The 26,893-nt window shown below is 35.7% G+C and overlaps 1 protein-coding gene across 5 annotated transcripts in view; it reads right to left on the bottom strand.

The window, feature by feature from the left end:
- Nucleotides 1-155: 155 nt before the first annotated feature.
- Nucleotides 156-26,893, bottom strand: part of EML5 (EMAP like 5) — a 95,106-nt gene continuing 68,368 nt past the window's right edge. Inside the window, exons 28-45 of one of the 5 annotated variants that reach the window (XM_053980234.1) lie at nucleotides 26,403-26,417; nucleotides 22,727-22,735; nucleotides 19,301-19,379; nucleotides 18,151-18,280; nucleotides 17,338-17,452; nucleotides 13,455-13,459; nucleotides 12,400-12,573; nucleotides 11,286-11,494; nucleotides 9,220-9,377; nucleotides 7,243-7,357; nucleotides 6,594-6,788; nucleotides 6,548-6,559; nucleotides 6,228-6,430; nucleotides 4,799-4,961; nucleotides 3,804-3,907; nucleotides 2,016-2,169; nucleotides 1,085-1,185; nucleotides 156-762 (exon numbers count right to left, since the gene is read on the bottom strand). In XM_053980234.1, the coding sequence (XP_053836209.1) occupies nucleotides 726-762; nucleotides 1,085-1,185; nucleotides 2,016-2,169; nucleotides 3,804-3,907; nucleotides 4,799-4,961; nucleotides 6,228-6,430; nucleotides 6,548-6,559; nucleotides 6,594-6,788; nucleotides 7,243-7,357; nucleotides 9,220-9,377; nucleotides 11,286-11,494; nucleotides 12,400-12,573; nucleotides 13,455-13,459; nucleotides 17,338-17,452; nucleotides 18,151-18,280; nucleotides 19,301-19,379; nucleotides 22,727-22,735; nucleotides 26,403-26,417 (1,978 nt within the window). In that variant the 3' untranslated portion in view covers nucleotides 156-725. Of the gene's footprint in view, nucleotides 763-1,084; nucleotides 1,186-2,015; nucleotides 2,170-3,803; nucleotides 3,908-4,798; nucleotides 4,962-6,227; nucleotides 6,431-6,547; nucleotides 6,560-6,593; nucleotides 6,789-7,242; nucleotides 7,358-9,219; nucleotides 9,378-11,285; nucleotides 11,495-12,399; nucleotides 12,574-13,454; nucleotides 13,460-15,389; nucleotides 15,411-17,337; nucleotides 17,453-18,150; nucleotides 18,281-19,300; nucleotides 19,380-22,726; nucleotides 22,736-26,402; nucleotides 26,418-26,893 lie in introns of all 5 variants that reach the window. The other 4 variants (XM_053980232.1, XM_053980231.1, XM_053980230.1 and 1 more) reach the window with 4 other exon arrangements.

Here is a 26,893-nt window from a genome sequence, read left to right as displayed (position 1 = left end):
CGCAAAGTGAGCAAATTTACTTTTGCTCATAGAACTAATTTAATGTTTAAGTGCAACAAAAACACTAAATTAGCCATGAAGATCATGCATATCCAAAGGCTTTCACCAGACATGACTGTGACCCAGGCCTCTAAATACAGAAATATTCCGTCATAAGGAACCAACTCTATTATTTTCTCCTTCATCAGATATGATGTTTCCTTTTGACCAGCCATAGAAATATAATTTCTATTATAATAATTAAACATTTATTAAAATACTATATATTTAAGAGTTAATATATGGTCTCTCTCAGTAATAAAATATGGAATACTCTTTTTATCTATGCTATTTAAATCTCAAAGGAAAAACATTCATGCTGAAAATAGATCAATGTACAGCACTAGGTCAGAAATAGCATCTCTTGATTAAAACCCCAAGAACTTGCTGTGAAACTGTACATTGATTAACAATTCACTTTTTCCTTTCATCCACATATTTTGTTTTCAACATCTGGCAGTGAGTGGAATACAAACCCAGATTATCTGACACTGAAGCAAAACTAGCAGCCTCAGTGTGTCCATCCTTCTGGCAGACTCCAGGTCCTGTCTTTCAGAGACAGATTGCTCTGTGTCTTGGGTCATTTCTTACATATGCAGGGCACAGTAGAATGTCACATTGCAATCCTGGGTGTTTCATGCCTGGTACTTCATGCAGTTTCCTCTTTGCAAGTCTCCATGTCTCTCTCAATGAGGCATATGCACACACTTCCAAACAAATAAGCTGTGTTTTCAAAAAGATATTAAATAAGAGATATAGAAGACTACAATGTTGTTAAAAGAAATGGCTAACATGGCCAAAAGGAATTCCCATTAAAAGCATGATGTTCTGAATATTCATGTGAACATTTTAACTTATTAAATATTAGCTGTTCACATTAACATTAGGGATATTCTTTTTGCCACAAATATGTTTTTCTCTATGTACGAACAGGGAAGCAAGCACAGGGATAAAAGGCTGAAGGCTGACACTGAGCTTTACGTTGCTGTGGACTGTCCATGTGCAGTGGTGTGCAGATTCTGGCAGTAAAGGCAAGAACACCTACCTGCAGTCGTCCCCTCCAGCACTGACCACGTATCTGTCTCCACTTGTGAATCGAATATTAGTTAAGTGGGCAGAGTGACCTAAAAATCGTTTGTGTTTTGCCTGAAAAAAACCCAAACAACAGCAGAATGAGAGAGTCTAAATATTCTGTTCCCTCCTAAATTAAAAAAGGTGTGCATGTTTTTATCTACCTTTTTATTATATCACATATTTATAATGTTCAAAAGTTATATAGGTTATCAAATGTGAAAGATCTCCTGAAGTAGATCTACTATTGAGCTGCAATGCAGATTAAATTGTCAGCCAATAAGAGAGCTTTTGCAAATTGGAAAGAATGCTCAAGCTAATGCAGTGATATTAAATACATCTTGTCACATGACTAACTTCCAAGTTTTGTGTAAAATTCCTGACACTGAAAAACAATTATTTTCATTGCAATTGTGTGAGCAGTTTACCCTGCACAGTCTCAAATCCTGAAAATTAACAGTGAAAACAAATTTAAAAAACATTATAAATTAAAATTATAAAAAACAGTGAAAAAATTTAACAGTGTTAGTGAAAAATCTGTAAACTCTTCATCCATGAAGAAACAGAGATGGGACTAAAATCACCAGCTATCTTCTTCATCTGTCAAGTGGATCAGAGATGTGGAAATTACTAAGGGCTTTGAGATTTTTCATAAGGCAGGCACTATGCTAAAGCACACTGGGAGACAATATCAACACCTACAAGAGGTTATAGCAAGAGTTCCCACACAAAATAGTAGGGAAACTCTGATGTGGAGCATGTGATGAGACTATGGAGCTAAGGAGGTATTAAAAAGCTACAAATTTAGGGAAGAAAATATTTCCATCATATGTCTTCTAGAGAAACATGACAAGATCCTAATATCAACAATACTTGTTGTTGAAACAATAAAAACAAGTTCTTACAAATTTTTCAGGACATGGAAAGTCAAACAGTTTGACCATGCCAAAATCATCGCCTGTTACGAGATTGATTCCCGAGTGAGAGACACAAGCACAGTTCACATCAGCTTTTTCAGCATGCCTGGACCAGATTCCTATTACTTCATCCCCAAGAACACTGAAACAGAAGACCAAGAAATTCTTTTGAAAGCCATTGCCAAAAACAGAGTCAGGTAATAGAAAGCAGATCTCATATTCTAACTGGCTCTATAAAAATGTAATGCTTACATTTTATTTTCACACATGCACACCTTATATAGCTTTTATTCTGTAATTAATTTTTGAATCATTCCATAATTGCCCCTGAAACTGATTCAGTGATATAATTCCCAAAATAATTTGGCCCACAGCAATGTGAGAGAACCAGAGGTGAAATCAATAGTATTATTATTGTCCAGTAAGTCATTTGCAAAAAAAAAAGAAAGGACAACTAGAAATAGAACCAAAGCATAAGACTTAGATGAATAACCTTCAGCTTTTGGAAAATTAAAATTTTTATATTCTCTATTGCATATAACTACGTTCCATTGATTCTGTAGTGTTTTCATATCAATCTAAAGAAAAGATTATCTGAGTCCAATGAAGATTCTTCATTATAATCAGAGAGAGAAAAATTGCCCTGCCCTGAAAACATAATAATTTTAAGAGCCCAGAAAACTTCCTTTGCAAAGCATTGTAAAATGGCTTTTACTCAGTTCTGCTTACAAGTTATATGCATACTTCCAGGAATGCACAGAAACAAGAAATTTATCATTTGTTAATAAGTGAATGATTTGGAATTTTTCTGTGATTCTTTCCCCCAGTTCAGGGCACAGTACACTACATGCAAAAAGGCATGATTTACATCAGATATACCGAATTGGATCAGGAAATACCAGTTTCTTGGTTTTGTCTCAAAAAGGTGACAAAAACTGATAACCCAAACAAAAATCAGAAATCTAGCAAAATGAGCCTTGCAGAGCCCTCTAAAATCTCATCGTTTTAGTTGTATATTGCAGCAAATAGTCAGGATTCTTATTGTTCAAAGTGGTTCAAATGTGGAAAAATTTCAAGTATTTATTCTCAATTTTTGTCTGAGAGTGATAATTAGAGGACAATAATTAAAAGCAGGCAACAGAGACTGAAAAAAGGCACAGAAAGCCAGACTTCCATAGAATAGAAAACAAATTATTTAACTGCAAAATAAAAATATGGTATTTTATTGCATGTAATATCTTGAAAGAAATATAGTAACTTTAAGGTATTTAAAAGTATTTTTGTATGCCTTCTAATATGCAAATGTTAATAACAACTTATACAGATCCCATTAGTGTGGTACTGTAAATAAAGGTGAATTACCCTAGTCGTGGATTGTCTTTTCATGTTTTGATCTGTTTTCATTGGCCCTGTGCTCTCATCACTGTTTTGAAAAAAGAGTGCACTATTCCAGATAATTTGCAGAGTGCAATGAAACAAATACTAAGGCTGCTAGAGTTGTATCAAAGGACCTAGAGATACCCAGTGAGTACAAGGACATGTGAGAGATGGGTTTTTATCAGATTCCTCAGAGGTCAAACAGGCCCTGTATACTGAGGGAACCTGCTCTACTGTAGTGCCTTTTGCTGTGCTGCATTTAGGGGAGCTGCTGCCAGAGCAGATGGGTATGTTAACAGAAAATATCTAACTGAAGGGATTAAATATGCTTTCAAATAGTAGGTGCTTCTCCTGGAAGTTCCAGGTGTTTTAATAGGTGTAAATATATGAATCATTTACCTTGTCCAAGTAGCCCATGTTATCCTGTCAATCACAGCCTGGTCCACAAGCTGCTTTCCTGAAGGCACTTCATACACTTGCCTTTTGTAAGACCCCGTAGAGACCTTTGAGGTGACCACAGAGAATTTACAATACATTAACTTGTTTCAAAATATGAAAATATAATTCCAGAGGGCTTAGAAAAGCATTTTGGTGACAGTTAATTTTTACTCCATAAAGTAACAGCTATCAAGAAAACTTAGTCAATGAGTTGAAAATTCTCAAAAATCTATACAAGCATAAAGCAAGAGTGAGAAAGCATAAGAAATCTTAACATTTAACTGTCTAATTAGTAAAAAATAACTGAAACAACTCACATTCTGCACATATGTGTTAGTGTGTCAGTATATACAAATAAGGCAAAATAAATTCCTATCTTTAGAACTGACACAAAGGTGTTCCTCTTGGGCTCTAAATATTGATTTGATAATGAGAGAGGCTTATTTCTCCTTTCAGATGCAAATAAAATATAGAAAGCATACTGTATTTACTTTATTTTTATTTTAAGAAACATCTTAAGCCCTCCTACAGTTGCAAGTTGCAACACCATGATTTTGGTGCTGCTCCACAAAGTCTAGCACCAAAAAGACGTGTAATGCCATCATGCTGGTCAGAGAGACAAAGAATTTATAGATCCCCAGGCCCTGCAGAATGACAGACTGTACTCCTTTCTCTTTTAAGACAGCCCATCAGCATCAGAGGTAAAAAGGCAGGGAGACACATCACAGGAGATTTGAAATCTGTCTCTCATTTCTTTGCTTATTTTCTGTATTTGATCTCCAGGAAAACTATTCAAAAAAGGCATCCACTTACCATTACAAAAAAGTAAGTCTAATGACAGCAACATACTCCAACCTTAGCTACAAAACTTAGAAGTTGTCAAAGGAGAATACTTGCAGAGTATGTGTCATGAGTATGTTTTCCATTCAGTACCTTGAACAATGAATGACTGATACCTGGAGATAAGAGCTATCAGCAGAGAAGTCCATCTGGATCACAAAACTTGGGATATCCTTGCAATAGCTGATTCGATTGAGTGTGGGACCCAAAGTCAGGTCATAAAAATCCACTGCATTCTCACTGGAGCCAACTGCTAGGTAACGAGAATCTGGGCTAAACCTGAACAGATAAAAGGGTTTAATGAACACAGGTTGGCACTTACAACAGATTATAATATTTGAGAAGTACAGAAATTTGCATTTCAGGTATCCGTTATCCAGAACAGAAGGGAGGCAGAGTATTCAGTCTGCTGAGCAAAATAACTTTTGAAATTAAATTTCCAGGGAATATCTGCATATCCAGAAGAAGGTGGCAACAATTTTGGTACACATTACACATATAAGTGAACTGGTAACATCTCTTGAGTAACTCTGTTTATTATCTGATTTCATGACCCTCTCATGGTCTAACAACTTGTGACATCTCCCTGATGACACTGTTTCCCTTATGCTATACTTACAAGGTTAAAAACTGGAAAACTGAAGTGCTCTAACTGAAGAAAAGCCAGTACTTCTAGATGAAGTGTACTGAATAAAAAAGATGTAAATCAAACCTTTTGTTTCCCCAATGTATCTTTGCACACTGGTTTCTTTCTTCCAGTTTTCCTTTCCAGTCTTGAAACTCAGTAGCTTCCTGAGCTGAACAAATCCCTCATGGCCAATTCTGTGTTACTGTGGAAGTTTCTTTATTTCTGTTCTCTCTGAAACATACCCTGGCACAGCTTTCTAACTCCAGCAACCCCCTAACTTCTAGCAGAGCTCTCCTGCAAGGTCTCACTTTGCTTATATTTCTCTTCCATCACACTTTGCTCTCCAAAACTTTCCTGAGCTGATTACAACTAATTTATCTCACAGTCTGTTCCTCCACTCAGGAAACAGAAGCAAAATTTTACTTCTAACTCCTGTCAAACAAACACAACAAAGAACAAACTGACAGACTGGCATTTCCATTATCTCTCACAATCCAGTCTTCATCTCCAAGTGTCTGATCTCATTTTACCTCCTACAAGTCCCTTCCCTCGAGCGTGTGGACCACACCACACCCTCGGTGTCACTGGCAAACCTGCTGAGGGCACTTCATCCCACTGTCCCTGCTGCCACCAAGATGTCCAGCAGTGCCCACCCACCCCTGGGGAACACCACTCCTCACTGGGGTCCACACCCCCAGTTGTTTTGACTGATGTTATCTCTTATCTCCATGTACCTCCTCTTTCTTTTTATTCCTGGTATCAGTGTAATCACACAAATTCCACAATTCACTCATTGATTCCAGCTCTCTGAAATATCATTGCAATGTTCCTCAGAACACAGAGCTGTATTTAAAAAAAAACCAAAATATTGGAGATTTCTAGCATACTACAATAGACCAGGAATAATATTTTCTGACCTGATATCTTGAATTGCTGATCTTCTGTCCCTTTTTTTCCCCCAAATTTTTAGAGAGGTGACAAGCAGGATAATAAATTCTCCATTTTTCATGCCAATAGCTACCATATCACCTTCTGGGCTGTAACAAACAGTACGAGCTGCATGTCCTAAGCTGACTTTGTTCAGCATCTTCTGTGAAGAAATAAAAACCCAGAATAGTAACTGTTACTATTTGTCCATATTTTAAAAGCATCTTATGCTAATAGCTTGTTAACATGCTAACAGCATTACATGGATTATTTTCAGAATACAATAAAAAACAAGTTTCAAGTCTGCAACACCATCACAAGTCTATTTATCTTTCCCTCAACAAGTATTCTCTAACACTTACCTTTTCAGCAATATCCCAGAGTCTTACTGTGCCATCTTCTGCAGCAGAAAGGAAAAAATCTCTGGATGGATGCGTTGCTAGGCCCCAGATGGGCCCATCCATATGACCATTAATTAGAATGTTACATGCAGCATTTTTCTCTCCAACTTCAATTATTTCAGCATTTCTTGTCCCAACAAGAATTTTGCCCTTAAACAATAGTGAAAGAATTATCTCTGATAAAATACATTAACCTCTCATGATGAACAGTAATTAAAATATCATCTAGAGCTATAGTTCTGTCAAGAAAGTTTGCTTAAGTCAAATTATTAAGTAATCAAAGAAAATTCCTTTTTTAAACTCCTCTGAGATATTAAAGTACAAAGCTCTGTAGATATCATGATGCTGGCTGAGTTACTGCTTATCATTTGATATCAAAGTGTGAAAAGAAAATAGAAAATAAATCCTTAATTAGTCTTCAATTAAAAAATATATGGAATATTAACCTGAGATCTCACAAACTAGATGTTTTTCTGCCACAATATCAGTTGCAGACACCTTCTAGCTTAGCCTTTAATTTCAAATACTAGCTAGAAGATTTCTGATATTCAGAAATCAAGCACAAATTATAAGCTTTATTTTACAGTCAGGCAGCTTTGTTTACCTTGCCTCTACAAACAGAGCGAACACAGTCTGTCATTTGTCCTGTCTCTAGTCTGAAGGCACGACATCGTTTCAGCTCCTGGTCCCATAGCTTAACTGCTCCTCCTTCCTTTGAGCTATGAAGACAACAGGAAGAACCATGAGTATAACAGCTGCCACAAAAAGGACAATTAATGAATGAAAGAACTACATTATTTAATGTACTGCACTGCAAATGAGGCATTTTAGTATGTTTTAAGTTGTTAAAGATTCGCTTTGCCCGAACAGCTGATGTTAACACAGTGAGCCTCCCATCCCAGCAAGACAAACTGATTCCAAGTCCTCACTGTTCCACTTTACAGAACCAGTTGAATGATGGTGCTGCTAAGCTTAGTCTGAATGAGTAGCTCTGAGGGAATCTGTCTAGTCAGAAGAACAGTTAAGCATGCAAACCACCATCTTAATAGGCAGACAGGCAGAGATTTTCAAATTATAGTTGAGAGAAACAGAAAAGGTATGTATTTTACTTCTGTGAAATAAATGTCAGAATATTTTCACTTCTGTGAAAATGTCACTGTTTTCACTGCTGTAAAATAAATACAGCAGAAAAACCACACAACTAATAGGTATTAATTATGCAAACACTAAGTATTTCCCTCCTACTTGCAAAAAAAACTTCAGTATTTCAGTACAGAACACATTGAAATAAAAAAAAGTTTCTAAAAAGAAGATAATGTTTATTGAAACAGTGATAAATCTGGCATCTCTAGTTGAGCTAGGACATGTCTTATCTATCTTCAATCTCCCCTAACAGAAACAAAAATACAATGTTCCACAATATCGAGCTGCTTGTGTTACAGCTTTGATTGCTGAATTATCTTATGAAGAACTTCAGAATGTTTAATCACAATTATTGATTTGTACTATTATTCTTATTAAAAGAACTATAATGAATTATAAATTGATACTCCTTGCAATAATATATTCTTTGCTTCCCACTAGCAGTGTTTTGACATATGATTGATCATTACACTTGGCAAGAAGATTTTTCCAAAACAGGCTGGTGAACTGCAACTGCAGTCTTCCTAAATGAAAATTTGTTTTGCATACAGTCAATAATTCATTTTCCCACAGGAGATGAATTCTGGGTTCTTACTATTATTCAATACTATTTGTTTCAGGTCAAATACCAATGATTAAGAGCCTCTGAAGCTAAATGGTAGAGAGAACATCCTCCAAATAAAATCACAACATTTATAAATAGTAGAAGGAAATATTTCAAGCACAGAAGTAAGTTTTCAGTTGGGTCTGAAAATACAAGTGGCCTGTGTCCTGCCAAATGGGGCATTATCATGTCATCAGATGGACTGTATTACAGCTGAAGCATTTTCTGATCACTAGGAAGGCACCAAAAAAATTAAAATGTTTGAGGAAATATTTTGCTTACAATCCCAGGATCTTGCTGTACAGCAACAAAGAATCTTGCTATACCTTAGATTTGAGAGAAGACAGCTTGCCTCTGCCATCATAACTGAGCAGATCTTTCCTTTGAAAGAAGTTGTGCATCATACTGCTATAAAATTTATCATTCATGTATTCAATCACAACTGTGCAAATCCCTTGGGTTAACAACCTCAGTACATCTTCAGTGAAAGAAGTAACCCACAAGGACTAGGTAACTTTTTAGTGCTTAAAGCTAAATGGGTGCTGGAGCTAGAACATCTATGAGGTCCCTTCCAGCCCTAACCATTCTATGATTTTAAATCTCAGACTAAATGCTTTCTACTACAATAAATGGGAAAAATAGCTCAGTTGAAGCTCATATGGGGTTACCTGCACTTTGGAGGTGGTGGCTGCTCTTTTTCTTAACACCTATCAGGGATCTCAAAGGGACTACTCTTCTACCTTTAACGTCTCAAATAGAGTTGATGGGATGAATCTAAACCATTTTTAAAGAGTACATGTGCATGCAGGAAAAAAAGAAGAAAAGAAGACTCACGGCCTTTCTTTGCCTCCTGTAACAATCAAACCATCCCTTAGTGTGGTGTACATTGTGAAAACAGGTCCGTTGTGAGCCTTGGCCACAATTCGTATCAACACATGGTCTTTCCAAACACAAACATCTCCACTGATAGTACCTGTAAATGTCAAGTTATTCTGAAAAGGGGAAAAATATACTCATCATCTGATTCTGAGTAAGGTAGGAAGAAAAACATTCAGAAATAAACACCACTTGCATTTAGAGGCTAAATTGCTTTTATTTGCTGCTGCAGAAGAGGAAAGTGTGGAAGAGGCAATAAGTACCTCCAGGGACAAAACAATGAGCTACTATATTCCTTCTTGAAGTCTGAAAGATGTTTTCTTGTAGCTTGAAGAAAATCACTGCATTTCTTTTTGCAAGAAAAAATTGAATTACTTAAGCTTCAGTCATATGGTTATCTATGCTTTCAGTCTATCATGTGTGCAACACATGTAAGTACTGACATTCTACACAAGAAGGCAATTTCCACTCCCTTGCTATATACATTATGATTGCAGTAATTTTTGTGGTTAGGTGAAGAGACTCACATGATTACTGTAACTTTTAGTTCAGAAAGAAAACAGTTTGACTTAACTTAGAATTAATTAAAAGCTGTCTGTTCTTTACTTCTGCTTCCTGCTCTTGAAAAGTAAAAAAAATAAATTACATTACCTCTGAAAGTAAAGTGCTATTTATTAGGATTCCAACAGGAACTGGTTATTGAGCAAAATGGTTTAGTAACTCAGATGTCCTCAAATTTAGTATCATGTGTAGTATTATCATGTTTCAAGAGTATCAGTACACATGTGGCACAAACACTTTCCTTGACTGAAGTGGGTTGATGCTCTACACACTTTTTTTTAAGGGTGCGTGTGTGTGGCTCTAATAAAGTAAAAGAGGACTGGAAATGAAGCTGAGAGCAGATCCTCAGATCATCCTCACAGCATAACTGTTGGGCTGTTTCCAGCTTCTGTTTAGGGAGAGCTGAACCAGCTCCTTCTGAGACAAAATCAAGAGCACTCCCAGAACTGCTCCCTACAGAGGTATGGAGAACACGCCAGGTTTGGCTTTATTCATTTGGCACAGCTTTTCACAAAACCCCTGGAAGCTCTGCATAGTCAAACCTCATACCAAACTTCAGGCCACACAGCATACAGCCTGATTCTCACACTAAGAACCTGTCTCTTTGTAAGAAAGGTTACAGAGGTTTCCCAAACCCCTGACTAATGCCTGGGCTGGGCATCAATAACAGTTATTATTTGGAAAATACCTTGGTGTTTTGTAAGACCTTCATATAAATCAGAGAGAAACCACTGTGTAAAAGTGATAGTGTAGCAAAAAATGGAAACCACAGCCCAGTTAGAGTTTCAAAAATCAAAATCAGTGTAAATTCAGTCAGGACTGAACAGTCAGCTGGTCAAACAGGACAGAAATGCAGGCAATCAAAGCAAAGGACCACTTCACAAAAGGTATCTGTGCCTTTCTGCACAGCTGAAGATATGAGTACTGCTCATGCAGAGCAACTCCAGATCCAGCAGTGCTGTGGAACTTAGCAAGATGTCCTGCACATGTCCAAAAAGCCCCAAAGCAAAAGAAACCCCTAATGCAGTTGTCTAACAGCGTCCAACATTAAGGAATGCCCCAGGACAACACTGCTGTCTTATCACCCATGAGCAGTAGCACATACAGGTGACAAAACAATCACGTCCAGGTGGACATAAAATCAGCCTCATTTCTACTGTTTGTTTCCTGCAGTCTAGCCTGTTTTGTTTTACCTGGATTAAATCACAAGCAGTGTGTTGTCAGTTCAAAGCATCTGTGTGTGTTTCTCCAGAAAACATACAAACCCACAGTCTTTTCTACTCTAAAGAAAGCTGGTACTAGTTCTAACTAGCAGGTAAGTATTAGGAATGCTAAACTGAGTTTAATAAAATAATTTATATACTCATTAGCAGGTTATAGAAGTCTCACTGAATTGAATAAAGGTAGAAGGGTAAAAAAAGTTTGTTTTTATGCATTTTCAGGTGGTTCGGTGAAGTACGTACCGCTCCAAAAGCTACAGAAAGCATCGTCTGCATCCGGGCATCTTCTATGGAGCTCAGCAGCCCTTTTTTACTGAGGAGAGCTCTTCCAGCCAGTGTCCAGAACCTTACATGTTTTACTCCCACAGAAACAAACTGTGTATCTGAATCTGGCCTGAATTCTGCTACAAATATACGCTGGTTATGACCAGCTCGGCTGGCAATTTTGGCACCTGGCAGAAAGAAAATGGACATTTTGAATTTGATGAGAAAAATACACATTTCTGGTTAAAAATGTTAAAATAATATTGACCCATATGAAGATTCCTCAGTTGGGATCCTTAGCTGCCATTCTGAATGTGTATCGACGCTTAAGATGTTGTGACCACACATGCTTCATCCTACCTAAGATTGTATAAATACACATCTGACATTGCGTCCACCCCCACAGGATCTATCAGATGAGCTATGAAAGATCACTTGCTATTAACTTAATAGCTGATATTTAAAATTCTAAGAGTTGCTAGTTATCAACAGCAATCCCCAAAGAGAGAGGAAGTAAACCTCTAAGACTAGAGAACCAGATCCATAATCTGGACATGGCTTTGCCAGGCAGAAAGGAGATGAGGAAAGGAGCTCAAATCACTTTAGCCTAAATCAGAAATACAGATCAAAGCTGATCTGAAAACATGTAGCATAGCTTAAGGCAACAATTATATAAGATGCATAGAGGAGTTATCCTGGCACCCCATTTCTGCAATTTGCAACTTTTGGGAATAATTTCAGGAGTATGACAACCTCATCAGTAATCAGACTTTAGAGAAGAATAAAGTAATAATAATAATACTAATAATGATGACAATTTGTAAGAAAATACATCCTTACATTATTCTTACTGGAAATCAGTGAACTATCTTGATCTTTACACAATAGTTTCAAAGGAGATATACAGATATATTCAGCAGTCACTAGAATGGGTAAATACATCTATTTTAGACCTTGTTGTACAGAGCATAGTGTACAGCATTTATTGTAATATTTTTTTATTGGCTGATGCTTTAAAGTTACAATTGCTCTTGACTCAAGCCAGCATATCTCTAACAATGTAAACACCTTCTACAAAACCATTCTTTCCTACCTTCCTGCCACTTCCAAATGGTGATGGTGTGTTCGGGATCCAGCCCTACGGACAGCAGCAGCTTGCCAGTGGCACTGAAACTGACTGAGCAAACGCCCTTGGAATGGTAGCACCGCAGTACCGACAGTGTCTGCTTGTTCATTGCATCCCACACATGAATAGAAGGAGCTGTAGCTACACAAATATAAAAACATGCCATTAGTAGTCATTTTGAAAATGTGTAGTGATTTGCTTATTGCAGCAGTTAATACTTTTTTATAAGACAAAATTGCTGTGATCAGATGGGGGAAAAAGGGAAAGAAAAGAGATTTTGGTCTCCATTTGGAAAACAATTTATGACAAACAGGATCATTAGGTAGGATGAACAAGTTGGCCTCATTACATTACCAGAGGTGTTAATTTGTTACTTAACTTGTTATGGGATTTGTGAAGCACAGCAGAAGTTCTAAAAGCAAGAGCTGTCTTCTCCTGTTTTTCTCTTACTAAAACATAGAGCAGCATGCTAACTCAAAAAGCTGCTCATCAAGAATGTCACTTCTCCATGGGGCTTTTGGACAAATGATAGCTACAGAGAAATCCGTTTACAGTGTAGGGCCAAAATCTCCTTTCTACAAAATGGCCACCTGTCTGAAGGACATCAGCCAAACCGTCAGCTTGCTTACCGACGTACAACTGCGGTATTCAGTCTGCATTGTTTAGACTGCAAGCTCTCTGCAGTAAAAAACATCTTTCCATGCTACTAATTTATGTGATTATCTCTAATGTGGTGACACCTGATTTTTTCCCAAATGCAATGCTTTCTCAAAAGATCTTGCAATCCATATATAGTTTACAATCTCTGAGCAGCATCTAAGGCATTTCTAGGACAGTAAGATTCTCAAACTTCTTCACTTCTGATCTCTAATAAATTTGACTGCAAAGTCCTAAGGTTACTGGTTCTTGTCATAGATCCAGATTCACATAAACTAAATTCCCTTTTGGATTCATGCTTTGTGTTTCTAATCAGATAAATCTAGGCCCTCAAAGGCATGCATGTGATGGGAAACAGTAGGCACAGGGACTTAGGCAAAATTTCAGCCACATGAAACTCAGTTTTTGAGCACAATTCCACAGCTGTTCCAAAACAGTCTTTAGATCATACTTCCTCATTTCTTTTATTACCCATTTGAATTTCCTCTCATGGCAGCAACAAGATATTATTATTACCTTTTGAGAGGTACCACAGCATAGTATGGTCATGCCATTAAAACAGAAAGGGCAGGAGCTGACAGCAAGTAGCACTTCCCAAAAATTGGCAGCAAACTCCTTGCGGTTCTTACAGGAAGCTGAGGGAAGGGAAAGCCTTATTATGGCTCTGAACTGTTTTTCACTCTTCAACACTCCTTCTGGTAAAACTCTGTATTACCCTTGAATTGTGCACTTGCCCTAAACCTTGGCCAAAAGTTTTCTTTTGGGTGGCAGACAGAAACTCTTACCTAGTTTTCCTGAATAAGAACTGACAAAATCATTCAGAGCAAAATCTGCAAGGCAGAGAATATGGACTCGTAGGTCCTTCTGTGTGATGGAGTCCTTCTGATAGTCTCTGTCCTGACACTGAATCCTGCCTGTGTACTCAACACTTCCACAAGAGAGATGTTCTAAGGTGTTATCCCTTCTGGGAGCAGTTAGATAAAGCTACCATGGGCTGTCAGGACAGAAAAAATCTTTAGTAAGGTGGACAAAATCTACACCCAGTCATTAGGAAACTTTAATTGCCATTCCAGCCTAGTACAAATATTACTGCTACAAGAACACCTGCATCACTGTAAACAATTGAAAATTTGAACTAGAAAAGCAAAAGTTGTTGGCAAGGATGGCAAATAGCCATCAATAAATTTTAAGTAAAACTATTCAACTTTCTAATGAAAGCAGGCAGTAGCTTGGATTCCAGACTAATGGTTCCAGAAAGAAGAAAAAAGTTAAGAGTGCTCGTTTCAGGCAGTGACAACAGAATTTAGTAATGTACACAAGCTCAAACTGAAGTTGCAGTACAAAGAAGGCACGTGAGACAGGGAGAGTATCCAGCCACCATGTACAGGACTATAGATGTTCTTTCATATAAATATCCATATCATCATTGTTTTTTTTTTTAAATACAGGCTAGAAGTGTGGGAAAAGGTACCTATATTCTTCTTCCCATCCTTAGAGCAAGCACCATTTTCCATATTTAAGAGAACTCAATCCACATTAAAGATGTCAATGTACATTTGTTCTTACAGAACAAGCTTTAGCTCCACATGAAGAGTATTACACTTTCTATTACACATGACCACATTTATGCATCTCTGAAGATTCTTCACAAGACAATTATGGCTGCTCAACGATGAACTCATTCGCACATGATGGTGATGAGTTTTTGCAATTACAGTTGAAAAAAAAATATTAATAAAAAATATCTCAGTCAAGACTGTCAAAATGTCAAAGACCCAAAATGATAGAGGAAAAATTAAACTGACATCATAAAAAGCATTTTGGATCAGTGGCAATAACTGCATGACAATTGTACATAAATGTGAAAGGTGATTAGTTTTTTCACTCAGTCACCTAGGCCTCCTCAGTAGAATTTACTTGAGAAATCCTCATTTCAAATTACACCCAATTGAAGGTCTAAACCAAATGTTGTCAGCCCCAACATGTCTACAAAACTGGCAAGCATACCCAGGAATGCTACAGTAGCAGTACGTATTAGAACTCACTAATCACTAAGCAGCAAGAAGGGAAAGTGCTTCAACGAGAGTAGTTTTGAAGTGTGTTCTAACATTTTTAATTTTTCTATATTTACAGTATGCTGAGCTGTTTTGGCTTATATTCAGTGCTGACAGTAATATGACTAATACACGGGGTTTAATAAACTAAAAATGAATTCACATCACTTATGGCTCTATAAAGCTGCAGATGGCTACTAGATAGACTAACTACACCTGAAGATGTTAAAATTTTGTTTCCCTTACCTGACATATCTGCTGAGTCTCCTGTAATGGAAAAGCAGCAGAAAAATAATTAGATCAGAAATAAAGTAAGTGCTAAAGAAAATATATGCCACATTCAGTGTAATTTCTTAACAAACACCGTGATGTCATCTTTTTGCATTGCAGCAGCATCAATACTGCTGTTAGAGATGAGTAATTACTGATTAAAGGAGGTCACATCAGAAATAAATCATAGAATGAATATATTGAATGAATGAATATATTTTGATTTCCATTTTGAGCTACAACACAAAAATCTAGTTTTGGTGTATATTAGGTCGCTCTCAGCCAAAGTAAAAACATATTTCTTCATGTCATTGATATTTTAACAAAATAAGTGGGAAAAAATGCTAAGAAGTAGCATGTGAGTACCTGGAGATTCAATAAATCTTTTTAAATCATGATGATGACACTATTTGTGCCAATCATATCAGTAGGAAAAGTAGCAGCAGTTCTTTATAGAGTATATATATCCCTCAACATCACTTCCAAATCAGAAAATGAGTGTTGTTTTAAGATATTTCACTTCCAGCTTATTTTTAATTCTCTGCTTTAAAGTATATGTAATTTTTAAGTGTCATTTGCCTCTGATTGGTATGCTTTAATCCACGTTACAAAACAGTTAATAATTGTCTTACTTCTAGTTGATGTAGAAATTATTATGAAAATAAAAAAGGATTAAATCCTGTGTTTTGTCTTGGGTAAGATGAACACTATAGAAGAAAATTTTCACATTCCTCCACTACAGAAAGGAAAACAGGGCCAGATTAAAAAATATGATGAAAAAGCAAATTGTTAAAGACAATAAAAGGTTTGTGATTCTTACAAATGTTCAAACCATAGGCTAATATCTGCTGATGATTTTTTCCATTTAAATAATTTCCATTAAAAATTTGTTTTAAATGATGAGAGGCAAGAGACTCACCAAGAAAGGAAGCTATTTTAGCTAAGAGGTTACTATTGTCAATGAGTCAATTTTAATGAGACATGCACCTAAAAATCCAAAAGACACAGGAAAGCAGGTAATAAATTCTGCAGAACTGATTTGATTTATATGAAACTTCTAAAACAAACCTAAAGGAAATAAAAAGCTATTTTGGCTGAAATCAAATAAGGGGGGTTTTTGTATTCTATGCCTTGAAGAAAATAATGGGGGTTTGAATCTGCTGAGAACCAACAGAAGATATGAAAACTACAATGAGATTGTAGGGCTACAAAAATCACTATTCTACAAAATCTAGAAACAGCAATTTCTACCAGCTATGCCAGTGCAAAATGTGGGGGGTTTTTTCTTCTTTTTTTTAACCTGGTTAGTTCATACCTTAATGTCATTATGAAATATATACATATATACATACATATATATATATATATATATATATACATATATATATATATATATACATATATATATATATATATATATATATATATATATATGTTTTCCCTCTAAATCTCAATTTATCTGTAGGAATACCATTAGGATTTTGGTTCTGCCTGGAATATTACAACTATATCATATCCAACCACCAAGTAGGTATTATAAATCTACCTGATGAGGTAAAACCTACGTAAGATTGACAAGTATTTTAAGAAATGAAAGTTAGCTCTATTCAGCTTCTTTGGAGGGGCAGTGACTCTTTGGAAAGTTTAACACAAGCTGATAGTTCAATACAACCAGACTAATTTAATGGGGCTTAAGATTTCTGAAAAAAATAGTTTTGATAATACTCCAAACAAAAGATAAGTTTAATCTTTCATGCCTTAATATTTTTTGTCAACTTTATTCAATTACACTCAAAGGAACATATAAAGAGGACAGGTAACTGAGTAACACTCATACAAACGGAGAGAGCATAATCAAATATTTTATGATTTATCATGAATTTACAAGGTCCTGATTACATGCTGTTATGTTAATTCTTTTTACAAAAATACAAACATACCTACTTGGCCAGTTGCCACTATGTTGGTAAACTTGGGGTGCTGATTCACAGTGAGGCACAAAATATCATCATTGTGTTCCTGGTAAAATGACTGAGAGCCTAAAGATAAGAAAAAAAAAAATTCAAACCTTAGTTCAACTTTAATTAAAGCATTTATACACACATAGACATGGCTAATGTTTGAAAATTTTATAGTATTTGTGAGAAAACAGCATTATGGTCATGTTGCATTTTGAAGCTTAAAACCAGAAAACAGAAATTCCAAATTTTTTATCTGAACTCCAACACACAGCACTCAGTAACTCCAAACAATTCCCTCAAGTTTTCGACATGAAGTTGCTTAACTATCTCAGAAACAAATGACATTGTGTACTTTTTTGAAGGTCTAAGTTATCTAAACTAACTGAGTTATTGGAAAGGAATGTATGTGAAACAGATGACTGAAAAGTAAAGAAAATAAAAATATTAACTTGTTCTTAGAAAAAAAAATTAAATTACAATTACCCCATAGTTCAGCTCTTTTAATTTCTGTGATCATTTCAACATGTAAATTTCAGAAAGCTAATACCAAAAAAAACCCTAAATCTTCACTTCCTTTAAAGCTCAGCACCAGGAACGTTTCAGTACACTTGTTTGTCTATGCAGCTGTCATGAATATTCTTTACAGACTGAAATTTTAGGAACAAATAATATTTTTTTCACATACTTTTACAATACTTAAAGCATATTAATTACTTTATAAGCTGTAACTCTATGTGTGTGAAGAAACATTTTCCCTCCAGTGGGCTTTCTCCTACCTGTTGCCACATTATACAAGATCCCAATAGATGCAGTGTGATAAATTACATCAGCACCATCATTCAAATAGTGCACATTGTTTCTGCAGTCCTTGCCTCGATACCCAAATACCAGCTCCAAAATTAGGTCCTAAAAAAGATATTCACATCAATAGAAACACCAAACCATAAGGTAGTTATGAATTTCACATTCTTCTGTATGATTTTTTTATTATGACCTTATCTAGTAAATGACATGTCAAGCCAACAAAAACTGAGCTTTTGCTTCCCCTGCCAATTTACATGGCTGCTCATTCTTGTCACACACAGCTGTGTCACCTTTTCACACCTCTCAGGGGGATGCTGCAGAATGTGCATATAATACACACAGACATATATACACACTGAAAGAGATACTCTTACACATGCACATAAATAAATAAAATGCCGTGCAGAATAAAGTTCTTTTAATGCAGAAGACACTAAGAAATAAAGACTGACAAACATTGGTCCACGATTTAATTCCAGCTGGCAACTAGAAACTTAAATTACAGCCTAAAACTTCTAGAGCGCTGATGTCAAAAAGGTGTTTATTATTCTACACCAAATATTTTGCAGAATCAATAATATTTGGGTTGGTGAGGAACTGCATTTTCCAAGGTTAGATGAAATTTTCACCTCAGATTAATCAAAAATTGGTATATTTATTTGCAGTTACCATGTAATGAAAAAACAGGTGCCAAATCTAAACTCAATAGAATTTTAAAAATTATTTTTAAAACTCCAATCAGTGATGAATTTAAACTGAAGTTTTAAAGTAAATTCTAAGAAGATTCGAATTAAAAAATGCTTAGTTTTATTAGCAAAAATACACCCTTTAACAATCCAGTTATCTAAACAAGACATCCTGCTTTCTACATCCAGTTCTAAGGTTTCATGATTACTAAGAAGCGAGTTATACTCCACTTCATTTGCAAGAAAAATAAATATAGTCTTTTTTTTTTTATTTACAAGAAAAAATTCTGTCCCACTTCTTCTGCTATTTACCCACTATTCACTATTTCCACTTCTGATATATTTTAAATAAAACAATCATTTAATGTGTCCACAGGTGTGTCAGTTTCTGGCAAAACAAAACCCTAAAAGAAGAGAAGAGCAACATTTTTCTTACCTCTATGGGTCTCTTTTTTTTCCCCACATTATTTGTCTGAAGTTTCTCCGGCTGTGGCAGTGCCCTACTAACTGGTGGTCTGAAACAAAGAACTGTGAATAAGAGAAGGCTGTCTGTCACCCATTCCACACTAACAGTAACCTTCCCACCTGCTAATGCATTGGGAAACCTCAGAGCCCTGTCCTACTCAACTCATATTCATCTTCATCTTCAGAAGAAATACCTCTGTCAAAGGAGAAAGAAAAAACCTAAAAATTCTTTGTTTAACATGCTAGGTTCTCTAATTCTTCAACAATCCATAGGGTTAATGCAAAAGCTTGTTTTAAAATGACTGAGCACTTTGTAAATATTCTTAGCTTTTTCAGGCTATGTTTTTAAGGGACTTTCATCTTCTCTGCAGCAATTTTACTGAAGAGATTAATCTAATAATGCCTATTCCCACATGCCTTCAGCAGAGCCCTAACTTCTCCTGTTTTTGTAATAGTTTGTAAAGAGCTCCAGATGCACCTGTCCATTGACTCCTACATCACCTGAAATGAGATATTGATCAAAGCTTACGGGGAAGAAAACCAAGACCATGCAAATGCAGGAGTAACAGCCATAACCTATGCTCCACTGTTCTGAATAGCCCAGATTTATTTAAACAAGCTCAATTAGATATGTTTAACAAATATCCATAACATCTCTCAAATTACATTCAACTGTACCTATACATAGAGATACACAAACAAATAAGCTTTATTTATTAAATATATTCAACTATTCCTAGTAATTTGCAGGAGCATTGATAATTGATTCTACAGATACAGCATTTGTAGCTGTGTTAACATTCCTTTAAGCTTCATCTTTAAGAGGAGCAATTCATTTAAAACAAATTCTATGTATAAATTCAGTGATATCCAGATGATTTAATCCAGTAGGCAGTGTAATACACTAATATCAAACACGAAGCAACAGGTTGCTTTCATATTCCTTTTTAGTATGAAGTATTTCTAATTTCATCTCTGCTCTTGAATGATAACTTTGATTCAAAATAATGACTGTCTTTTTTCAGAATGATAGAATATGATGTGTTTGTACACTGTGCAGTTTGAAGGACAGGTGGAAAGCATTTTTTCAGTTATTCAAATAAAATACCATTTTCTTAGATTTATTTCTTCATTGTCCCTGCCTAATTTTAGTACAAAACAGATCACTCCAGAATGCTTTGAAAGACTGTATATTTTTAATTTCTCATTTGTCATGGACAATTCTGCAACCATCTCATTACTATTCCTCTAGAAATTACCAAAACACAGCACAAAAAGCCCTTCTTCCACTTGTCAGCCTCATATTTGACACAGAGCACTCAAACCTCATGTCTTTCCTCCCCTCCTACCCTGGCCCTAATTCACTTAATATCCCTGAAACAGAGAGGGGAAAATGAGTTGGAGGGAAAAATAGAGAAAAATTAAATATAGCAGAAGAACATATTTGAAGTTTGATGAAAGCAGTAAAAGCTGAAAGGACATGATTCTTACAGAGGTTTACTTTACTGGAACTGAGTATTTATCTGCTGCTTGGTTCTAGAATGTGACATTTTTATAACATTTGCTGTCTGTAAATCCCTTGTGATAGAATGGGAGAAGAGGTAAAACAGTCTCACATTTTACAACTGCTTGAGAAGACCATCTATACTTACAGGCTCTAAGGATACAAATACGGGTTATCATCCTTAAGTAATCATGAGAGCACATTTACATTTGTACATTGCCACACAACAGAATAAAGTGGATGTATATTGGTCAGGGAAATTGACAACTTTTACTCAGCTGCATTATCTCACAGGTCACCTAAACAATTTCTCTAAGTATCTGTCTAGGAAAGGCTAATTCTATATTGATCCAGAGCAGTGGAACTGGAATGCAAATTACAAGCACATATGGATTCTCGTCCCAATTAAGTTTCAAGATAACAACTTGAGGATTTAAAAAACAGGAATGCTGAAGGATATGAGAATACATTTTCCAAGTCCTTTTTTAAAGGTGTGAGAGCTGAAAATATTTTCAATTTGCTATGTAATGTGCAGCAAAGTGACTAATGGCATATACAACACACAGTGGTCATATACCTGTATGCATAACTTACTGCATGCTCAAAAACTGTGTGGGAAAGATGGGAAAGAGAGCATGAATAACATGTTGGGGTGAATTCACATACAGATAGGGCCAGTTTTAGCATGGGGAAGGAGAGTTCTGTCTAGAGCCATCTCTCATAAGGGAAATAAATATCTCAATATTGGCACTTTATTTTCAAAATTAAAATATATTTGGTATATGTATTTTAGTATTTCTTGCTATGAAACCATAAAAATCAAGTACAAGCATTTTGAAGTACTTTCTGAAACAAAAAAATACCTTGTTCATAGTTTTAGACATAGCTTAAATATTACTACTAATTTTTGTATTATGTATTTCATTCCACATTTTCCTCATTGTTACTGAGTAGCTAAAGCTACTAACAAAAAAAGGAATGATTTTCTGTTATATTGCATATGTAAATTACCACCAATTCTTTTAGTTCTGTGGTAATTTATAACAGTGTGATTTACAATATTTATTTCTGTTTTAAAAATACAAGCAATATTTTGGGCACGATTTGATAGAGCAAATTACAGTAGTTGGTACAAAAGAAGAAGTCCCTTCCTGTGTGGGGCACCAAAGTTGCACTTCATACTTAGGGGAACTTGTAGAGAACTTAGCAATTGATTTTGCACTACTCTTCAGCATGAAGTGCCTTGCACTGCCCTCCCCAAAAGGTGTTGACAAGCATGAAGTACAGAATTAATTTTAAAAGTAAGGAGGACTTCTTTCCATTTACTCTTGGCAAGTTCTTCAAAGTCATTTGTGAAACTTCACAGGTCTGGTTTCCATTAGAAGATAATGAAGGCTGGTAGTTTCTAAGTACTGCTTCTTGAAAAAACTGACTTATAATTATTTTCATGTTACCTCTGAGCAGTAAGTGGCAGTTTATACTCACTAATGCAGATACAGGGAGTCTGATGCTTAAAAAAATTCAGTAACATATACACCTTGGCATGTCAGGTGAGACTGTCAAATCATCACATGTAAAACAGCCATCCATTAGGGGGCTGGAAAAAGTACTAATCTTCGTACTTCAATAAATATTACTGAAGAATACTACTTGTGAAACTTTGGAAAGTATAATAGTACATGGAGACTGAGTTCATACTGGTAGGTAAAACAGTATCTAGTTTATTGTATGAAACAGAACCACAATGCATATATATAAATTCAGATTTTTCATGTAGCAATACTCTGAAGAGTGATAGGTGCATGGAATGGCACCCAACATGACAGATGGCTTTTTAAGGAAAATGGGAGGTGGCAGTAAAAGATGGACTAGGTAGGAAAATAAAAGCATTACCTGGAACCTCTTTTCAGCAGCAGATGGGAAAGAGAAAAGGATTACTTATACAAGTTTGGCTAAAAGTTAGGTGCCAGTAAATTATTAATATAGATAATTATTGCTGACTTCCTGGTTTACACTTCTTTTTACAAGGGGATTATTCACTTCATAGACTATATAAATCTGTATAGAATTTGTATAGAAAACTTCCATTCACTTAAATGGGAATTATGAACACGTGTTGGCATGAGAATATAATTATTTGGAATAACTCTACTGTAAAGAGAGAAAAAAAGCAGAAGCAGAACCCAAAACCTCTGAACTATACCAAGTGTTTAGAGTCAGCAAACACAACACCTGAATAACTCCAAGAAAGGTTGTGCAGGTTTAACTTCCTGAAATAAGCTGATGCATGGAACAGTCAACTCGCTATAAAAGACAGATGTTCAAGTTCAGTCACAAAAATACATTCATTTATACTAAAATAGAATTATCTCAGCTAACCAGAATATGTGAGGTACTGACCACTACTGATATGTGCTATTTTTTCATGACTACTTAATTCAGTTTATGTTGATTGAAGATACTTTGCACTGGATAGGTTTCCTCAGCCATGTATGATGGAAAATTCCTATAATTTGGCTAGCCAAAACCCCTCATTAATAATTAAAGCATGTGGGCATGTACAGATTATTTCCTAATATTTGTAGTATGCATGGGCACTTTACATTAGTTTCATTAGCCGGTACTTCCACTGGTTTGATAAGCTCTTTTAAGAACCACTAAGTAACTTCACTAGGTGAACACTAGTTAGTTTTTTTCACTTAGAAGTTAAGCAAAATAATATAGGGAACAATTTAGGAAAAAAATTCCTAAAAATTAAGAACACAATGTTAACAACTCACCAATTTACCGACTGATTTTTTCCCCTACTGAAAACAATGGATTTTACTGAATGCTTTCTAATTAGTTTTAACTTTATTTTGCAGTGCAAGACAGATGCACTATTTATTCCTATAGGTAACAGCTAAACCTTTCACAGGTAGCTTGAACAGGTTGTGCAGTCAATAGCATGCAATCCTTCAAGGAGTACAAAATTCAAATTTTTTCGCAGTAAAGCAAAGCCTACTTGGATTCTGTTGATAAAACCAATCTACACAGATTAAAAGCCAAATGCATATCTTCCACATCTCATCAATGGGCCATGCAATTGTGTCTCTAGACATTTCTTTTTTAGTTACAAAGTGAATAGGTTTTTTTCTTTGCATTCAAAATTGAGATTATTTGGTAAACCTTGATATTTTGGTAACTGGGTTTTCAATTCTTCAAAGATCTGGGTTTTAGCTCACCTCTAAGTAAAGGGAGGCCATTCTTTTCCATCATATTGTTCCAGTCTACAGCTTGTAATATAAGCAACTAATAATAACTACATTTATGATTAGAAAGAATGAAAACTGAAATTTCAGGGTTTTCAGTCCTAAGGTTAATGCCCTGCACTAATATACATTCCAATGAGCAAAAAGGTTGGCTTCAAAAAGCCCTGTTTTCTAAAACTAGGATTTTTTCAAGTTAATGTTAAATTTAAACTTTACTGTAATCTAATTTATTCTGCAAATATGGCAAACAGAGAGAAGAAGCTGCTAGTGCAAAGTCCCTTGCTATAGTTTTTCATTTTGACTCCTGGCTTCTCCCCTCTCCCAAATCACACAAGTTGACAATATGAAAGGAGAAGATAAAGATGATTTTTTACAAAAAGAGCTCTGGAATTCATATTTTTTGCATTCATATCACAAATCACAAGACTGACAAACAGAAAAATGTAACTGCATTCTGTTCATTTATGCAAAACATATATGGAAGATGTCTGTATAAAATCTCAGAGTTTCTCGTTCTGTGGCAATTACAAGGTGATAGTTGTGAGCTTTGGATTAAAAATGTTTCATTTCAATAGTTTCCTTCTCTCTCACTGCCTTGGAAGCATAATTTAGATTTATTTACTGTCTGTATTGAATAAAAAAAAAAACTTCTTCACTTCTCAGTCTGTAAAGGACTAGTTAACTAGTTAGTAAATATTTTTTTAGGTTGCTTCCCATTTTGAATACATAAGGATCTAAAATAGGTTATCTATTTCTGCATCTGTCTATATGTCCTTATACACACAAAAAATACTCAAGAAAAAAAAACTAACTAAATAAATAAAATTGGAAGCACTTTTGCAACAACACCTGGTTGTGAATTATATCTGGGAGTATATGCAGAATGAAAAAAAAAATTCAAAATATATAAGCCAGTGGGCTCTTTTCACGCAAGAGATCTCAGCACATGGAGTAGGTAATGGTTTTATCTGCTTGCAAATGTTTAAAACTTATGGTGAAAAATTTTAACTGAAACTCCTGCTTGTTCAATTTTGAGATCTCTTGGTACAGCCATTTGTCTGTAAGGTACATTAACCACAGAACAGCACTGCCCCTTTCACAGCCACAAATAGCCAGCTTCAGGGAGTACAAGAACAGAGTAAGACTGGAGCATTATTCTCCACAGGCATCTCCCAACCTTCAGTGCTGTGCAGTTCAGGGAGTAGCAGAGTCAGAAGTGTTTTCAAAATCGACCATGATAGACTTTTTTTCTGAGTAATTTACCTAGCACAAAAACATACTAGGAAAGAACTCTTAGTAAAGGATAGAAACAGTTTTCAAATGTATTTTGTGCTGCTGAGTATCCATTATGCTATTACACAACCAAATTAGACACACAGTACACATATTTTCACATAAAAATATTATCTATTAACATTATTATTCAGAAATGATAAATAATTCAAATTACCAACCCAAGTGCTGCCTCACAGCAGTGCCATTTTGTGTTTCCAATAGAAGTTAAAATAAGTATCGCAATTTCAGTGATATAGCATGGTAATTTCACTGCTAGAGAATACTATATCATTAGCAGAGCTGCCATTTAACACTGCAAGCAAACCTTAGACCAATTGAATCTGAATGAAATCTTGAGTTCAGTCACAGAGGCAGCTCAGTCTGCAAGTCTGAAGGGTGGCCTAACAGCCTAAGGACTTGCTGTGCTGCAAATTTAACAGCATGTTTTTGCATGTGCACGTATTCTAAGCAGAGCAGATGCAGGAGTTCATAACCTCATGCAGGCACCTACACCAGAGACTGATGTATGAGCACGAGGTGGATCCAGCAGCTCAGATCCTCAAGCAGCACAGGTGCATTGGCAAAACGCTGCAGCCAAGGCAGTCATGCTCCCTTCAGCCCTGCAGCTTTATTAGCTCAGCATGGTGCTGCTCACAGAGCCAGCCCAGGCACCTGTGCATTGTGCTCACTGCACCCCGTGTCATGCTGGACCTCTAACTGTGTGCTGCAGGCATCCACAAGCACTTGGGCAAGCTCTCTGGCTCAGACAGTGAAGTCAAGCTGTTCCTTAGCCACTCCAAAGTATTGAGGAAAGGAGTATGAGCTTTGATCACCTCCTCCCAAATACTCCAGTGTTCACTCACGTCCACTCAGAGCGAGAACTGCACTTATGTTTTGTCCCTTAACCCTTTTCTACCTATTAATATGCTATTTAATAGCAAAGAGGTAAATCCCTCGCTTCTGTTGCAAATTGTAACTACTTTCCAAAGCAGCTCAAGTTATTAAAATGCATTTAATCCTGGACTTCATGTACATGAACTTACCTTACTACCCCCTGCCTTCATAGGAAGCAAAAATAGAGTAATAAAAATAAAAAAAAAAAAATTAGTACCTATGACAGTAGACTAAAACATTTCTGAAACATTTACTAATCTTATACAACATTAACATCAGAACAGAAGTCAAAATACATACAGTAACCATAGTCTGGTTTTATTATTCACCAAAAAAAAGTCTGTGAAGTTTTAGGGCCCCAAACTTTTCAACAATGCAGGTAATGGAATTCTTTCATGATCTTATTTTGCATTCTAATCACAATTTAATTATCTTACTACAGAATTAATTCTCTTAGTAATTTATCTGAAACTAAAAAATACAATTCACTCAGCTTCCAGAAAGAGCTTTTGAAAAAAACACAAGAGGTTTACAATTTCATTAAAAAGAAAAAAAATATCTTTAATCAAAGCTTTCATGCCATGCACATTATTTCTTTTTGATTTCCACATCAAATACATCTAATTAAAAAAGAGAAAGA

Source organism: Vidua macroura, chromosome 6, assembly GCF_024509145.1.
Source record: "Vidua macroura isolate BioBank_ID:100142 chromosome 6, ASM2450914v1, whole genome shotgun sequence".
NCBI lineage: Eukaryota > Metazoa > Chordata > Aves > Passeriformes > Viduidae > Vidua > Vidua macroura.
This window is presented reverse-complemented; position numbering and strand designations above follow the sequence as displayed.